A 17,382-nucleotide genomic window follows, 5' to 3' on the forward strand; every position below is an offset into this window, starting at 1 on the left:
TTCGAATGCCATCGTTTTATGTGCACTTCACATGCAATTGCAGAATTAATTGCATACTCTCAGCTGGTCTGCTGACTTTAAGGCTCCTCCGTTCGTGCCGGTTTCCAACCGCAAAAACTGGGCTTTAATCGCCGAACGACCGCGACCACGCCCACCCGCGCCATTTGCGATTCGCGATTCGAGACCGGAGACTGGCGACAGGCAGTGCTATGTGCAATGGTCTTGCAAATCGAATGTCAATTTTCGATTCATTTCACGGAACACTTGAATTGGTTTGCAGGAACAGGAACAGGAGGCAGCAAAGCAATGGCAAAACCCAGGACTTGTGTTTGTGCTCTTTTCGTTTGGCTTAATCGCAGAACTTCTGTTTTCGATGGCATCGGCGACAAGTCGTCCACTACACCAGTCCCTGACCCACCACCAACCAGTTTTGTTTCCTCTCCTTTATTACAGCTGCCTAGCTCAGACGATTGTCAGGGCATATAATGGCGAGGGTGGATCGAAAAGAAGTGGTTAGGATTGGGGAAATATATGTATACCAATAATCGTAGAGTTAGTGGCGTGAGTGAAGTATTCCTAGTCTTAGTAGGTAGGTTTTTAGAAAGGTAATTGTCATTCCTTAATTCATCCATATCCGTTTGAAAACATTTGCCCATCCCTCGCATTAATACGAATACCGATTCCGGCGTAATTGCGGCGCGCGGTTCGCTTTGGATTCCGCTGGTCCGGCGTTCGCTAAATGCTCTCAAGTTTCAATATATCGTCGATGGGCGGCCACATACTTCAGCTGCAGATAGCGGATAGCGTATAGTGGATAGCATATGGCATACAGCGCAGTTCAAGGCCCGTCGTCCAGTGGTTAAGCCCCCTAATTGCGTGGCCCGTAACGCCGGATTCTCGGTCGAGTGTGTGTGTGTGTGTGTGTGTAAGTGTCCCAAAAGTGTGTCAGCTGCGGAGCATTCGAGGGGCAGTGGGTGGTGGGAGTTTCGAAGGCAGCAATGTGTGTTGCAATTTCTGAATCGCTTAAGTTGTTGCTGTTTCTGCGGTCGATTTTCCATTAAATCGAATCGTCCTGGCATTCGTATTGGTTTTTGCGGTCATATCACCGCCGTCCGGTGGTCATCTACCCCATTTCTCCATTGCCTACAGCTCCCCAACGATTCGAGAGCCCCCACCGCATCATCGGCTGTTGTAATGGACGTGGTCTTGGCTATCGAGTGTTTACGGTAGTCAAGGAAATGGACTGGGTTTGTGTCTGGCTCGTGGGGATTCGGACCCTCAGCTTTTTCGAGATATCGTCGGATACGACAAAGTTGCATGGTAATTCCGTTCGCTGTGCATATTTTCCTTATGTCTTTTCGTTCAATAAGCGACAAAGTTCAAGGAAAAAGTGCGGAAATGGAAATGAAGTTGTGCAACAATGTTTCCAACATGCTACATAAATTATTATATCGCTCGAAGAGGAGGAGGTTTTTGTCACAGTTGTATTACGATGTTTAGTGTTTAGTTTCAGCACGAAGACTACGCACGACTAAGGCCCACTAAGTACCCCTTTTTTTTGGTGGCCTTGATGTTGGCGGTGCCCTCTGCCCCCCTGCCCCCCCCCCCCGTCGTCACCACCACTCCATGTCCTTTGTGCAGCCAAGTGCAAAACTTTTCAATGGGCAGCCGAGTGGAATTGACTGCACACGTAACCGAAACGTAGGAAAAGTGCTCGCGGCAATGCCAGCTGCTGGCTGCGGGGCTTTTCCACTCCTTTGGCAGGACTTTTAACGAATTTCATTTAACAAACTGGAGCTCCCCGGACACATAAAAGGTGTCGCACCAGAAAAGACGAAACAACGACCACAAATGCGCCAATTGTGTGTGTTATTTATGTGTGAGCACAGAGAAAAAATATGTGGATGAGCTATAAAACATTTCTATGTTTTGGCAGATAGGCACTCGATTTTCTTTTTTTACAGTGTCGAGCTCCTGGAACGCTTGTTGATTATTTATTACCGAAAACGGGAACATTCATTAAATTTGTATACACAACCAACGAGTTTGAGGATGTTGGATATTTATGCTGCGCCTGTGCTCGAAAATTGGTACATTCTATTTAGGGTGTGGCCAAAGAATGGGTTACGAACGACTCCAGCCTCCATGCTGGGCCAACTCCCATCAAACCGGTATACATACTCGTATACTCATTAGCGCGTTGCCCGTTATCATCAATTTGCATTAAATAACGAAACGCTAAAAAAGTTTAACGACTAAACAAATTGCCAACTCCCCAACGCCCAGTAAAAGCAACAACAACTGGAGCAGACTTGGGTTGGGGGATTTCCCATTTGCCGTTGATTAACAGTTTGTGTGCAATTCCCCTTTGCCCTCTGAACCGAAGGAAGAAGGATGGATGAGCGTGAGTGGGTTGGGTGGTGCCTCTTGATGTATTTATTTATGCGACACGCGAAATGATAGATTCTGCCCTCCATATATTTATCAAAATGAAAAGCAGAAAGAAAAGAAGAGAAGCGAAAACAAAGCTCAAGGGAGCTGGCGATGCCGCTGCGGCACTGAGAAAAATGTAGATTCTGCAATATAGAATCCGGCTTAATATTGCATTTAAGATATTCCAGTAATGCGGCTTAAAGAACAACATGGCTTTTACCTATCTAGTTGTTTAGATAGAAAATAATTTTAAGATCTGGATTAAAATCCTCCGATTGCTGTCTGTGCATACTCTCATATATGGGGCAGGCCTTGTGCCACTTGGGTGGCACTGTTGTTGGCCTTTCAGAGCAATGTCAGGACGCAAGCTGAATGCCAAAAATGCGCTGATAAATTATATGACATGGCATCATGTGTCACTCTGGAGTGGAAGGAGAGTAGGCAGCGGGATTCGGGAGAACAAACACAAATAGACGTGCCAGGTTTCGAGGCTATGACTTCGAGCTGAGGTGACTTTGGCGGGCTGTCAGATTCGAGAAGTGGGAAATAATTTGAATAATCCCCATTGCTGGAAGAATTTGTCTAGCTTCGGATTCGGGTGCGGATGGATATGGATCACACCTGATTGCTGGCAGTGAACGCGCTCAAATATTTCATCTTTATGGCTTTAATATCCTGTGTGGCTGCAAGCAGCTGCCAATATCCTGTCTGCACTTTGCTAAATTTCAAGGGATCAAAGCGGAGCCATTCCCCGTTCCCCCACCAGATCAAACATATTAACTTAATATTTCGCTACCCCCGACATTTCCAACAAAAAGGGAGCGTTATATGAGCTTGTTTGTATGAGTATGAAATGACATTTTAATGCCACGTTATATTTTCATTGTTGTTGCTGTTTGTCACCGTCGTTGTTGTCCTTGTTGTTGTCGCCATCATCGTCCTGGCGCTGCGCCCTCACGTCCTGTGACGCAAGGATTCAGTCGGCGAGCGAGCAAGGAACGCTTTGTGGCAACATGTAAAATCCATTTATTTTGACATGAAACACATAAATCTATATTTGATCCATTCCTTTCTCTTCAACTTTGCCGAGGGTTGAAGGTGTGAAGTCATTTCCTTGGCTATAGAAATTTCCCGCCCGCCTTTGTCTGTGTGTTCGCTGCTTTAAAAAAAAAATCAAATTTGACGTTTGTTATAGAAAATGACATTTATGCTTTTCAATTTCACGTTGCGTACACCCGTCCCTAAATGAACTTAGTCCGGGATAAAATCCTGAGTGCTCCAAATCGAATGGAATCGGATCTTTATGGTTCGCCTGCCATCGATGATGGTCTTCCGACTCCTGACAGCTGCACACTGCATCATGTGGGCATGCGTCTGGCATTGGTGGCTATCACCCATCCGGCATAATTGATTGCAAACAGTGTTGCAGTTGCAGATAGTCGGCTGTATCAGCAGTGCATCTAGCTGCAACATATACAATACCCAGCCGAGTGCCACGCCTATCTGGGCAACGCCCCCGTGCCAAAGGCAAGTGTGTCTCATTGGTACTCTTCATTTCGGCCAGGATCAACTAGTGTTGGTCATATTATATCCAGACCAAGAAATAAATTTCATTCGGTTATCTAATTTTGAGGTTTCTGTTTTTTACCTTCAAAATTGCATTTCAATACTTAGTAGTTGAGTAGTTCGAAATAATCCGGAATAGAGGACCAAGATTCATATTTCTTTCGATTTAAGTAACAAACTGCTGACATAACAATGGTATGGGTAATCATTATTTCATTTGAAATGTATTACCTTTCATTCGAAATAAATGCGCAACTGCAGCAGAGCATTTGCCACTCGACTCGGCAAGCTGTTAATGTGAATTATGTTGTTAGCAATGTTGCAACAATATTTGCCCCGCAAATGTCCTTCCAAGACTTGCCACGAGGGAGGGCTCTAATTCTAGATGTGATCCTGATGGCGGGATGCTGTTTCTGCTTCTGTTTCAGTTTCTGTGTGTCTGTTCCTACTGCTCGACTGCTGCCTCAACAGCATGCTGTTTCTGCTTGGCCTGCTCTTCGATGATTAATTATATTGCTTTTGTTCTATTTCTGCTGCGTCTTTTGCAATCCAACTGAGTGTGCCACTATTTGTTATTGTACGCGCTCGTGTGGGTGTGACAAGTTTGTGGGCCAACCAACCAACCAACCAACCCGTATCTCGCATAATTTATACGTACATATCTGCGTACTTATGTACTGCATGTTACATCCCTGTGCTCCTGCATGTGCAATGTACATTGTTCGCCAGCGCTGCATTCAAACAATGCGGTTAACACTCCACACACACACACACACGTTTATTGTATTTGACATTGTTTCAAAAGTTAAGTTGGGCTGTGGCCACATCGACTCACAACTTATGCAAGTCTGAAACAGTCGTGTGCGTGCTGGGCAATGAAATCATAAATCTGGCACGGCAATTGTAATCATGTTCCCGACATTCAGCTAACGTGAGCAGTTAAATAGTAGTTGCATCTGCTTGCAGCGGCAGTTCCTTCCAATAAATATTTAATACGAGCAGAAACACGTAGTTGTAAATCCTTAAAAAACACGGAGAAAAATATTAATATTTCTACATATGCAGCCGGCTTTGTGTATGCTTTCTCAGTATCAGTTTAGCAAACATTTGGTATTAGGAAAAATCAACTTGTGATAAAACAAAATTCATTTAAAAATAATCACATAGACCATTATGAATTCCACACGGCGAGCTCGTGCCAAAATTGTGACCAAGAAAAAGATTACTGGCCGTAAAGTGCCCAGAACAGATCCGCAGCAGCAGTTTTACTTAAAAAACAGATTCAATGCAACTCGTCCTCGTCCAAAACAATCAACCGTGCCTCCTAGCCAGCGAATCTGGCGCAGGACAGTGGTCCAGACCAAGCCGAAAATAAAAACAAAGATCCCCAGGCTATTTCGCATGGATCGGAATACAGGACTTCCGGTGGATTACGAGAGGACGGTCAACCAGGTGATGCAGTACGTGAATCCCAATTTGCGCAATCCACCCAGCGCGGAAAAGGTTTTGGAGGAATTGCTGACGAAAATGCTTACTGAGGTCGTACGACAGGGTGGTCGGTGTTGTCGAGAACACTCTCAATTGAGATCCTTGCTGAAGAACAGGTGCCACTGCCACAGGTCGAGCCAGTTCCTAAGCAAGGCAGAGAAGGCCAGGTTCGAGGCGAACGAGAGTCTGAGCCAATTTCATAGTGCTTGGTAAGTTGAAAAAGGACATACTGTAAGCCCCAATCCCATATCCTTCATCTTTTTTTTAGCAAACGGGGACCCTGTCGAATCCCCAGTACCAAACTTGGTCCCACGTACATGAGTAAGTTCAACTTTAACCAGCTGAAAATCAAGAGCTCATAAAAAAAAGGTGGAAACCACCATGTCAAACTGTTTAATACTATAAGAAGGTCAATTGATTCAGTTGTAAATTTGGAATAAATATTTTTGACTTTTTTATGGAATCCATGTTAAAATTAATCGTGAATCGGATAACAAAATATAGATTATTATTTAAGCCAACTAATAACTAAATTCCACTGTATCAATATGCCATCGAGATGAAATCCAGTGATTGGTTATTGTTATTGACATTTCCGTTTTAGCTTTAGGTAAATTTAATTAAACGTAATTTTATAGCTTCGTTTGTGCGTTTTGGGTAATCTAGTTATGAAACTTAAGTCCTTAAATTGCAAACGCTGTCTAATGAACAAACTCCTTCGCTTCAGCGCTTCATCCTCACCTTGCACATTTAAATGGCCTCAAAGGCAAACATCAACATTGATTTAAATGGAGATTCCAGAGCTGTGGCTCAAATTAAATTTCGAAATTGCATTAGTAAACTGTGTTCAACTCTGTGTTGGATTGCATAGAGCACAGCAGCTACATTTTGTGTGGAGAGGCTCTCGTAAAACTAACAACTGCCGTAAATAAATTCGTTCAAAGTGCAATGTCGAATGGTCAGTTGGGGTCATTCGGTTGGCTCATATCTATGAATTTATTTGGCGCTCACAGTGCAAAAATGAAATGAGATTTATGGCCAGGAATTGTTTGGCCAGGTGTGAGTTTGGCTGAGTGGGTGGCTCTGATCCGTCGGGGTCACCAACTGGTGGCCGCAGTTCATCCGGCAAGCCAGTCAACCGCAGAGTTTCAAAACCTGGCAATTATCGCCGCAGACAATGGCACTCGAATGCATTTAACAAATTGAATATAAATTCCTACCTTGCCTTTCACCTTTGGCAAACAGCCAATCAGTGGGCAAATCTTTTAATTAAGAAGTTTGCTCACTCGGGGGCACAGTTCACCATCCACCATCGGGCATAATAAAATTCACGCTAAACTTAACTAATTTCGCGAAAACTCGATTGAACGTAAATAAAACCCAAATGAAAATTTCACAGCAAGACGCCTTCGCCAAGGAATCCTGCTTCCTTGGTTGTGTTGCCTTTGGCTGGCAACGCGAATCAATGCGTTTGCGAATAATTCATAAAGGAGCAAAAAATAATATCAGTCGAGCGTGCTAACAACTTGGCTGCCACGCCCACTTCCATAACCGCCAACACCTTCGCCTCCGCCTCCATCTTCTCCTTGCCCCGCCCACTTTTCACCTTCGGTACGAATGGAAGGGGGGAAGCTGTCGGCTTTAGTTATTGATGAGACTGCTGTGCGTGTGCTCGATAAAAAAAAAAAAAGAAAAAACAGGAATGGCAGAAATGGCGCTTTTGCCGCATTACGTATACGTAATATGCAATCAATTCTCGCACAAAGAAATCTGTTCGCCTGTATGCAGATTGCATAAAGGGTTTTTGAGCCTGCTCGGACAGTAAAAGCTGCTTTCAATATGACACGGCATGACTGCCGTCTGCAGAGAGAAAAAAATCTAGCATTTCGTTCGGAAAACAAGCTTATTATTCGCAGGTCAAAAGGAATTGTTTTCGAATTAAAGTGTATTTAATTGGATATGCCAGTAATTTCTTTTGTTTCCGCAGAGCTGGCCAATAAATCTTTAATATTAATAATGTTGCATTCAAATGATAAGATTAAGGTCATATACAGTATATACAGAATTACAGAAGGCCAATGAACCAATCGAGTAATTATGCCCATTGTACGCTAAATGTAAAATGAGCAAAAAATCTGATTTTGACGTGGCCTATGGTCCATGATGTTTTTCTTTTTGTAGACCAGTGCTCTGAATGAAGAGGGTATCCGTGGCGGGTAGTGGGTACCAAATGCGCTAGCCACGCCCATTAGTTATTCGCTGGAAATTATGCCAAAGTGTTTGGCCAACACCACCCACTTCGTCCTGCGTCCTTAGTCCTTTGCCCCTCATTGCTGCTCATTGGGAGCGACAGCTAAAAAGCCAGCTGCGATGCATTGATGTCAATGATGGCGACAAGTGCACTCCGCTTCCTCGGCCGCATCCGCGTCCACATCCGCATTGTGTCGCTGTCAGAGGCGGGAATCGATCGAGTGGCTGGCGAGGAGAAGCTATTGGCCAGAGATTGGGGGCTTTGGTGAATTGGGGGACTGGGGCCACTTGAGCCAAGTTGACAGACAGCTCGCAACGAGCGCGCATTTAACATTGTCTGAACGAGTGCCATTGTGGAGCACTTTTGCCAGCGGAGTGGAGCTGAAGCTGGAGCACTGCCGCACTGCCAATATATTTTTCCAGAGTCCCGTGCGTGCGGAAAGTCGGTTAAGCGTCTGGTAAATACGCCAAGTAGCCAACTAGACCACCCATTTTCCATTTTCCATTCCGCCATCCGCCGGAGCTTTGTGTGCACCAATTTGAAGGGGCAGCTCCATTCCGGAGTGGATGCCTCTCCTCCGGCATAATTTGATGCGTTTTTAAAGGCAATTCCACGCCGTTTTGCGCAATACATTTGCCGGAACATTGCCAGCTAACTTTTGACCCGAGCGAATGTACTCGTCAATGGCTACAGCCAAAGGCTTGGCCAACTTGCCCGGGGGACCATCATAATCGGGAGCTGGAACGCAAAGACGACAGGGTAAATATTGGAGTGGATAATAATGAGAGGGTTCCGCTTACACTCTGCAAAAAATGTGGAACTAATTGAGAAGGATTTCTAATTATTATACCATATTTGTGGCGTTGTTTTATATACTGTAGATACACTTTTGATTGATTTCTTTTGAAAACTAAATTTTTCGCCAGTGTAGACATTAATTTCAGAGCGACCAAACCATAGGCTCTCGTTCATTTTGCACTTTTGGGTTGGGCAACTTAAAAATGTATAATTTAATTTTGTGGAAAATAACGCTGCGCGTGGCCGCTGAATATTCATGGCTAATTTATCAGCTGTCCTCCGCGCTGCGACTGTGACTCTTGCTCCGGCTGCTAATTAGCATTTACAAGAGCTAATTGGCATAAATGCCCAAGGAGCTTGGATGGAAAAGGATCCTCGAGAGGTTGCTCCATTTCGAGCTGGAGTGCCAGAGCCTTTTGGCCTGGGACTTGGAGATGACCAGTTGGATGGCCCCAATCTCCAAAAGATTCGCTAGCCGTCCACTCAGAGTGTGTTTATTTTGGCCAAATGTGTGTCCACTTAAAGCTTAGCAGGAGTGTTCAAAAGTAATCGTGTTTGCCCAGCGAATGAGTACTGCTCATTGGGCAGGACTTACAATCCACAATCATCCTTATCCCCCCAGCGAAACTCGCTATTTGCTCGAGTCCTTCATATGGGGCGTGTTTCAACGTTTGTTTCTTGAGAGCTGAAATCTTGCACTGTCTTTTGAGTTTTGTTTAACTTGCCCCAAAGTTGATTTCTCACCCGAGTTACTGTCTTGTATTTATTTATTTTTTTTTTTTGGACTGAGTGTAATCTTGGCTTTTGAGAGTAATGATTGTATCAAACATGAAATGTGCAAGCATTTGATTTGATGTCCCAAACGAAGGTTTGCCAGTATTCATATCTCATACTCAGATCCCCCATTTTACTCAATATTTTATATTTATTCCAGGAGGTTGACCAGATGTTTACTCTCCGCGAAGTTCTGCATGATGGAATTATTTAGACAGCTGCTAATCTCTGCTGTTTGATGGCTGATACCATGTTCCTGTTGCTCCTCGTGTTGTTTACCTTGATTTAGAGGCCTTCCTTGAGCATGAAAGCTGGGAATAAAAGGAAGTGGCGCTGACTGGTGGCGACAGATGGCTCCGTGGTTGGTTATCCTGGTCACTTGGGGTAGCAGCTGCGTGTTGCCGGGTAAATAAACAAGTAGTGACCCCCACACCGCCACCGTCAGCGGCATTGTGTCTAGTTGTTCAGTTGTTCAGTTGTCCAGTTGTCCCTTTGTCCTGTTGTCCTGTTGCTCTCGAAAGCCCAGCATCCAGTTGATTGCTTTTGTTGTCCTGTTGCTGGCGTGCAACAATATTGAGATATCGTCTCAAGTGTAAATTGTTATTGACACTCTGCGTGGCCCTCCCTCCGTTCGGCAGAAATATCATCGATGCCAACGTTACCCAGTTATTTCTCAATGGCTCCATGGCTTGTTTACTCCATGGTTTGTTTGCTTTTTGCATTTGCGAAGTGTCTTGGTCTTTGGTCTGAAATTTTAATTAAACTGCAAAATGTATTTTCTTCTCTTTATGATGCATGCAGTCAGTTAATTAAAGTCCAGCTGAATGCAGCGAGACATGATACAAGTATTTCAAATCTCTTTAAGCCTTTGAATCTGATGAAATGGATGCGAGTGTCGGGTGACTTGAGTAGGGTTCAATGTCTCTAAGTCAGGATCTCGACTTGTGCTGACCTTCATGCGTCAATTATAAAGACTTATGTATCTTCCCAGAGACGGAAGATGAAAATGATTGAATGGGACATCAGCTGCCAACCCTCTCGTAAGCTGGGAATTTCGCAATAAAGTGAATCGTTTCCCTGCGCTCATTTCAATATTCTGTTTAAGCATTTTATAATATTATCATTGTGCCTTTTATATTAAATTCCAAGGATCGAGCAACCAGCAGATTCATTTTTTTATGTCCCATATCCCGCCCACGTCGCCGATTCCACCAAGATGTCCTTTCGGCTGAGTATATGTTAATAAAGTGCGTAAACTCGACCAAAATATGTACATTGGAGGCCTGGGAAATATGCATGATTGTGTTTCCCCCATAAAGCAAACACACGTACGGCCGGGAAATACTCGCATGCATACGAGGAGGACATAAACCAGGCCGAATGACAAGAAAATCGTATAAAACCCGTCCGTTCTGCCCGCTGGCAGCCGTAAAGTGCAACGCAGTCACAAAATAAAGAAATATGGAGTCAATAAAGGCAAATGTTCCTCCACGGATCCGATAAGGGAGTTGGCAAATTGCAATTTTCTTAAGATTCCAGAAGGAAGTCATCGGCGGTGGAATTAAAGCCATCTCTTGATGGAGATTTTTGTATAAATATACGGATACGGAGTCGTACACGATTATATGATCGAAATGGTGCCATGCTAATCCCCTTTATAGAATCCCCCTCACAACGGCAAACAATCCCTCATTGTTAACTTAACCTAAGCCTAAACCCTAAACCATTTCCAATCCAGCAACTTTCTATTAAGCATAATTTGTTTTCATTACGCAAAAGTTGTGCTGAAAACTTTCCCTCTATTCACAGGCGCAGCTGAAAATTTAATTGGGCCCATGCCGTGGAGTCGGATGAAATTTATTTGCATGGTGCCTCCTCCATCATCACAAAGGCCAAAATCATATAAAATCAGAAGCCAAAAATCAAAAAATTGCCCGGGGCCTGTTATTTGTTCTACAATAGATGAAGGAGTGGAGGGGCATGAGTTTGTTTCAGCAACCACAACAAACTTACAATCAAAGTTAAGTGCAAAACTTTGCTGGCCGAGTTCAGAGTGGAATGGAAGTCATTTTCATTACTGTCGCGGCGATTACTCAGCGAGTGATTTGTGTTTGATCTCTGGGCCACTTTTCAGGGGTTGGGGCGTTGTTAAACAAATGCTTCGGCATCCATGATGGGACGGTAACAGTTCATTTGCCTCGTCTGCGAGCCAACTTCTAGTGCTCTAATGAACGATATCCTGCCAGATATCCTGTCGCTTGCTGTTGGCCAACTGGCAACTGGTTTTCGGCCCCAAAAGCGGGGCTAATATGCAAAGGCTCTTATCTGAAGTGTGACGTGGGTAGGCGGCAATGCTCAATGGTAGATTCTCAATGGTCGATGGTGCTGGATGGGTCCAGTCGAAAACAAACCCGCACAAAGCCGGAAAACGTGGCAATTGTGTGCTGGCCCAGCATCTCAAACCCATGTCCTCCTTCTACATGGCACCTGGAGAAAAAATGGTCTCGAAATTGTATATTCGAGTTGTGTTGAGCAACATCTATAAATTGAATGGAAAACCATCAATCTGTTTTTTTTAGCAGTGTAGTTCGCCCAGTGGCTAAGGCGAAAATTTCCATTGTCTTCGACTCGTTGTTAGTGTCGTTGCCAAAATACAAATATTCATTTGTGTATAAGCTGTGAAGGTCGTTTTATGAGAGCAGCCAAACCGCAACAAGCCATTTCCACCGAATCCAGCGAAGCGTGTCGTCCTGTCGTCCTGACGTCCTGACGTCCTGTGGTCCTGTGGCCCAGACCCCAAAACCCAGACTCAAGCCCAGGACCCTGCCATTCATTTGGTTCGTTGTGCTTCATTCATTAGCTTGCTTTCCGTTTCCGCTTCATTCAATTCACCCGATGCCTTCGCCACTGCCATTCCACTGACTTAATGCCGTCGACATCGACTCCGACTTTGACTTGGACCCGTAACAGTAGCCGTACCCGTAACCGTAACCGTACCCGTAGCCACAGTCGTGGTCTATATCCTGCGTTAAATGTTGGCTGGATGTTTATTTCTATGCGGCAATTTTCGACTGACTTCTCAGGCACCCAATCCTCTTCAATCCCCAATCCCAACTTCGCAATTCATTTTCAATTTATCTTGCCTAATATCGACATGCTTTTAGGTATCGCCTTGGCCAGGATGCTTGGCTCCTTCGCCTCGGAGAGCGAAAAAGGAAAAAGGAGTCCCGGTGCTGTGTGTGCACCCCGCACGATTGTGCGGCATTTGGTGTAGCTTAGCTGCCATTTCACTACTTGGCTTATCGACTTCTATTTGAGCATTATTTCAGAATTAATAATTCAATTTCGAGTCGCCGAAAGTGGAGCAGGCCAAAGACGTCTTTGCCTGGGGGAGCTGGCTTGGTAAACTTTTCCAGTTGGCCGTTCTGCCTTCGGTTTTGACCCGCATTCCGGCCGTATTGGAATCCCAAATTCCGATTGATTCATTTGTGTGTCAACTGCACTACATTCGCCCATACTCGACCATTTGCTCGTTCCCATTGTGGACGCTGTAAATCTTTTGTTGCACTGGCGTCGCCATCTCCACGAGATCCCCCACTTTTTGTATTAACAATTCCGGCAAAGTGCTCCTCCAGCCAGCTCAGCCGGCTCTGCCCACTTTCATCTATTTTAATAAAGTTAAAAGCCACCCGAAAATGGCTTGAGCTCATCTACACTGAAAATAAAGTATCTTCTATTAGTGAATAGTGCGAAGTTAATCTAGAGAGTCATGTTCAAGTCGTGCATACTATTTATATAACTTACTCTCAATATATTTCTGTGTAGACTGTTAGTCTGCAAGTCTCCTGTTCCTTTTGGACGTTTGACGCACTGCCAGGAGGTCCTTGCAGTGCAGAATTCAAAAATTTAAAACAGTTTTTTGGTTATATTTACCGGTTTAGTATATTAGAGAGTGGCTGCTCAGCTTGGGGAATCCTTGCCAGGGGGTGGGATAAGCGGCGAAAGCAAAAGAGAAAGCAGCACACACACAGTCATTCATAAACATGGCAGCGGTAGCTCCTGTTTTCTACCGCTTCTGCCAAGTCAGCGGGTTGAGTTTTTCCAGTTGCACTTTTCAGTGCTCCTAGTTCACACTGTTTCCCAGCCAGCCACCATCTTTTCGTCCTTTCATGCTTTCGTCCTGCTGGCAAGTGGAAAGTGCTTACATTTTTCTGGCAGCGGAAATGCATATTGCTTCCGGCCTTTTATTCATTTCCCCTTTGCATTTTTTGCGCATTTGCCTCGGCTGCCTTTGCTTCTGCTTCTGTTGGCCAACATCTATTCCAAAGCCTCGCTTGCGATCCCAGTTTTGCTTTCGTTGGGTTAGGGGATAGAATGGGGTTTCAGGTTTTTGGGAGCCCCGTCGAGGGGCTCTTTACAAATTTTTATGCTGCGGTCATGCCAAAATGCATTGTAAATGGAATGAGTGTGTATGTCCGTATGTCTGGCTCAGTGTAAATAAGTTTTGAGTTTGTCTTTCGCTGATGTCGACCGCACACGGTCCTCCTTTACACTCTCTCCGTTTCGGAAGGCCAGTGCGAAGAATCAGCGGCAAAAAACTGCAGATTGTTATGGCTGTCAGGACCCGGAGCGAGCTACACCACACTGAGCCAAATACTTTACTACAAATAAAAACAAGTTATTTGATATACACCATTCCACTTCCACAAAATAGGTAAGATAGAAATTTATTTGAAATGCCAATTGAATGCTTAAAAATAAATATATTGTTATATTTGTCAGAAATGTAATACATTTGATACTGTAAAATTCCGCATGGTTTTCTGTTTCAAATGCCCCCCTGCGCCATCACTTTATTTACCATTGCGAAATACACAACATTCTATGATGGTTGTTATTTCCATTTAAAGGCAAGACAAAAAAAAGTGAATACTCTTACATAACTTCAAAGACATTCCAAAGCGCTTGGCTTCCTTTTTAACATTCCAACATCAGCATTAGCAACACCATATCCGATTCTTAAGCAACATGACCCGTACATTCCGTTTTATGGCGGTCTAATTTAAATTTTTCCAGTGCAACACGGTTTCAGTGCCAAATTTCACACACAGATACTGAGCGGTTTTTCCCGGTCTTCTTTTTTTCGTTTCGTTTTTCGCCTTTTTTTTCGAGTCGACTCGCTTTTCTCCTGACTGCTGATGATGTTTTTGTCGTTACGCTTTTGTGGCGTCGTTGGCTGGAGCTGATGTGTTTCTGCGGGTCAGGGGTCAGGGGTCAGCTCCTCAGTCGAGTGCCGTGAGAGGGTATCGCCATGATGCGAGGCTCCTCCTGCAGGCCATCATTCGAGAGTGCTACACTAGAATTAATCTTTGTCAAACGGCGTGGCTTTCGAGTCCAGATGAGAGGCCCTGCCACATGGCAATTGAGATACATTGACTGGGTCCGCACTGCAAATCGAAGGACTCCAATCCAATACCTATACCAATACCAATAGCAAGACCAATGCCACGACCACGATACGTGCACTATCTGTCGATCGGGTTGAGTTGGACAGGCCTAAGCCTCTTACACGGCCAAAAGCAACCCTTTTGCCATGCCATCCAGGCGGCTCATATGCATAACGTTCTCTGAAATTCGCCCTTGCCCGAAAGGCCTGGCAAACAAATTTGCAACCAAAGTGCTTCGCTCCGTGCACATTGGCACATTTTTAATACACTCCACTCCCTTCTGTGTGTGGGTGTGGGATGTGGGGGGCTGAAGGATGTGGGGACGGAAGGTGCACACCAAAAAATCGTACAGGATGTTGTTTTCTGACTTTGGATTGTTATACAAGGGCTTTGCATTTATATAAATGCTGTAAGCTGACCAATTAAGGGCTGGCATAAGTTTTAATACTTTTAAATGATTCCGAATGATTTTGAATCCTTTTTTCAAAGTATAACTTTATATTTTAGTATATAAATATTTTCATTTCATTCTCAAAGACTCGTTGAGCTATAATTAATGGATTTCCAATGATTTGGCACCCCAAGCATTTTCTTTCAGGGTTAAACCCCCCGGGTAAGTAACTCTAATCTCGTTCCGCACACGGAGTCGCCTCCTCGTCGAGTAACACGTGTCTGGTAGTTTTCAAGTGCTTGCAGCTTGATTTGATGTAATTTATTGAAAATTTATACAAATTTGTGCTTGTCTTTGCACAATAGCCCTCGTGCCCAAGGCCCAGACTCCAGGACCCAACAGACCACCAACCCCATCCAGTCGCCTCGTCTGAACTCGTTTGTAGTCTGTTATTGGCAAAAACTCGCAACGGCCCGAGCCGGGAGTCTTGTGCATGTGGGTCACGTAGCCATGTGACTTATACGAAATGCAAATGAAATAGTATATTCGGTGGGTGGCCCGGCGAGTGGTCCTCTGTATCCTGTGTCACACGGGTGCAAGTGGCAAACTGCCCACATTCGCCGGGGCCAAAGGAGTCCGAGTCGTAGTCCGAGTCCAAGTCCTAGCCGTGTCCGTGGACACTTTGTGTGCCATGGCTATAGAATTCGGAATCCATGCCAGCAGCTGTAATAGAATTGGTTCTCTTTCGCTATTTCTTCTGGCTTGCATAAGATAAATGTGCGAATTTGCGCCAAGTGAAAGTGTTTTTGATAAATGTGCGAGGGACTACAGCTCCTGCAATCGTAAATCGTGCCATCGAAGGACGCCCACTGATCCTTTGATTATTCAACAACAACCTTTAAAGAACTCGCAACGAGTGTTTCCTGCCGATTTGCCGACTCCATGGCTACGCTGCCCAGCATCCCATTGTCCGCCGTTTGATATTTGTGCCATCCACACTTGTCCAGTTTGGACCAGGTCCGTGGATGGTCCTTCGTCCTATTGTCCTCCCACCCGCCTGCTTTATGATTTCGTTTGATTGTTCGGTGGCTGGCGCTACTTTGTTGCTAGTCCAACCCAGCTGACTGTCTGCAAGTTTGCTGATTTCATTGCTTGATTTCCTCTCGTTGATACCCTGCCTTTGGTTCCATAAATCATTCCGAAACAGAGTTTAAAATTTACATAGCTCAAGAGCTATTTGTATATTTCAATCGGATTTCATCCCAGACGTACTGGATAGTTTTTTTTTTGCGGGAAGCGGAGCGTTAAGAGTTTTGTCCTTCCTAATCATATACACACATATGCATGTTTTTGTAGTAAGTGTATATTTCGTACCTTTACTATACATAAAACGGAAGGAAGTTGCTTTCTTAGTTCTGCGCTTTTTCCTTTTATTTTCTATTTCAATTTCGTTAAGTTTTGCGCTTCTGGTGTCTGTCTTGGCTTTTCCTTGGCAGATACGTGTGGGTTTACGCTCGGACTCCATAATAGAATTATTTGTATCAAATTGTGGCAACCGAAAAAATGAAATGAAAGCGGAGCAGCCAGGCCGCAAAAGGAAGACCGGCAGGAGCAACGCCAACGCACTCTAACACAATTGGAAACTTGCACAAAGGCATTTTTATTCGCCTATGCCCGGCATATACCAGAAAGCATTGCCCGGAATTGAATTAAAAGTTCCCATTTTTTTGCTGGCTGGATAGCTGGTTGGCTAGCTGGCTGGCTGGCTGGCTGACTTGCTGGCTTATCTGGGCCGCAAACATTCTGGGCTTTCTCCCCTTTTGGCTTTCATTGGCAAAAAGTGTTGAGCTGTGAAAGTTGGCTAGCTGGCGCAGGGCGAAAGTAATTCTCAATCCAAAGATTCCCAGTTGCAGTTCATGCTGCTGCTGCTGCTGCTGCTGTAGCTGCAGTGACAAATGAACTCGGGTCGGGGTCACCACCAGGCACCAAAACCCAAACCCCAACCACATAACCACCAAACACCAGCCCCCAGCGAATCTGGAGCATATCTGGAGCATAACTATTCGATTTTGGCATGCGAATGCAATCAGCACCTGGCCGCATTCCATCGCCGCTCCTCAGTCGCTGTCGTTATGACACGAGCTTTTGTGATCAATATGTTTTCGAGGACCAGGGAGCCACCTGCCACGCCTTGCAATTTGTTAGCATCGCGGGGGCCCCTCCTTTTTCACACA

General features: G+C 44.7%; 1 protein-coding gene and 4 long non-coding RNA genes across 5 annotated transcripts; 1 reads left to right on the top strand and 4 right to left on the bottom strand.

Annotated features, from left to right (window-relative positions):
* Positions 1 to 3,242: 3,242 nt before the first annotated feature.
* lncRNA:CR45294 (long non-coding RNA:CR45294) lies at positions 3,243 to 3,608 on the bottom strand. Its single transcript, NR_124066.1, has one exon. It is a non-coding gene; the product is annotated as a long non-coding RNA:CR45294 (long non-coding RNA).
* A 46-nt stretch (positions 3,609 to 3,654) lies between these two features.
* On the bottom strand, positions 3,655 to 4,042 carry lncRNA:CR45295 (long non-coding RNA:CR45295). The gene has a single exon (NR_124067.1). It is a non-coding gene; the product is annotated as a long non-coding RNA:CR45295 (long non-coding RNA).
* Positions 4,043 to 4,320: 278 nt separating this feature from the next.
* Positions 4,321 to 4,818, bottom strand: lncRNA:CR45296 (long non-coding RNA:CR45296). The gene has a single exon (NR_124068.1). It is a non-coding gene; the product is annotated as a long non-coding RNA:CR45296 (long non-coding RNA).
* A 276-nt stretch (positions 4,819 to 5,094) lies between these two features.
* CG15425 (uncharacterized protein) lies at positions 5,095 to 5,948 on the top strand. The gene is made up of 2 exons (NM_134976.2): positions 5,095 to 5,696; positions 5,756 to 5,948. The coding sequence occupies exons 1-2, from the start codon at positions 5,173 to 5,175 to the stop codon at positions 5,847 to 5,849; spliced, it is 618 nt and encodes a 205-aa protein (NP_608820.1). The 5' UTR covers positions 5,095 to 5,172; the 3' UTR covers positions 5,850 to 5,948.
* Positions 5,949 to 7,468: 1,520 nt separating this feature from the next.
* Positions 7,469 to 8,624, bottom strand: lncRNA:CR44080 (long non-coding RNA:CR44080). Its single transcript, NR_073719.1, has 2 exons — positions 8,539 to 8,624; positions 7,469 to 8,476 (listed from the first exon to the last, which is right to left on the bottom strand). It is a non-coding gene; the product is annotated as a long non-coding RNA:CR44080 (long non-coding RNA).
* Positions 8,625 to 17,382: the final 8,758 nt, after the last annotated feature.

This window comes from Drosophila melanogaster, chromosome 2L (assembly GCF_000001215.4).
Source record: "Drosophila melanogaster chromosome 2L".
Taxonomy (NCBI): Eukaryota; Metazoa; Arthropoda; class Insecta; order Diptera; family Drosophilidae; genus Drosophila; species Drosophila melanogaster.

Excerpts from the sequence above, each read along its gene's own strand:
- CG15425 (NM_134976.2), top strand. The coding sequence starts at position 5,173 with ATGAATTCCACACGGCGAGCTCGTGCCAAAATTGTGACCAAGAAAAAG. Across the intron at positions 5,697-5,755 it reads AGCCAATTTCATAGTGCTTG|CAAACGGGGACCCTGTCGAA; the intron begins GTAAGTTGAAAA and ends TCTTTTTTTTAG.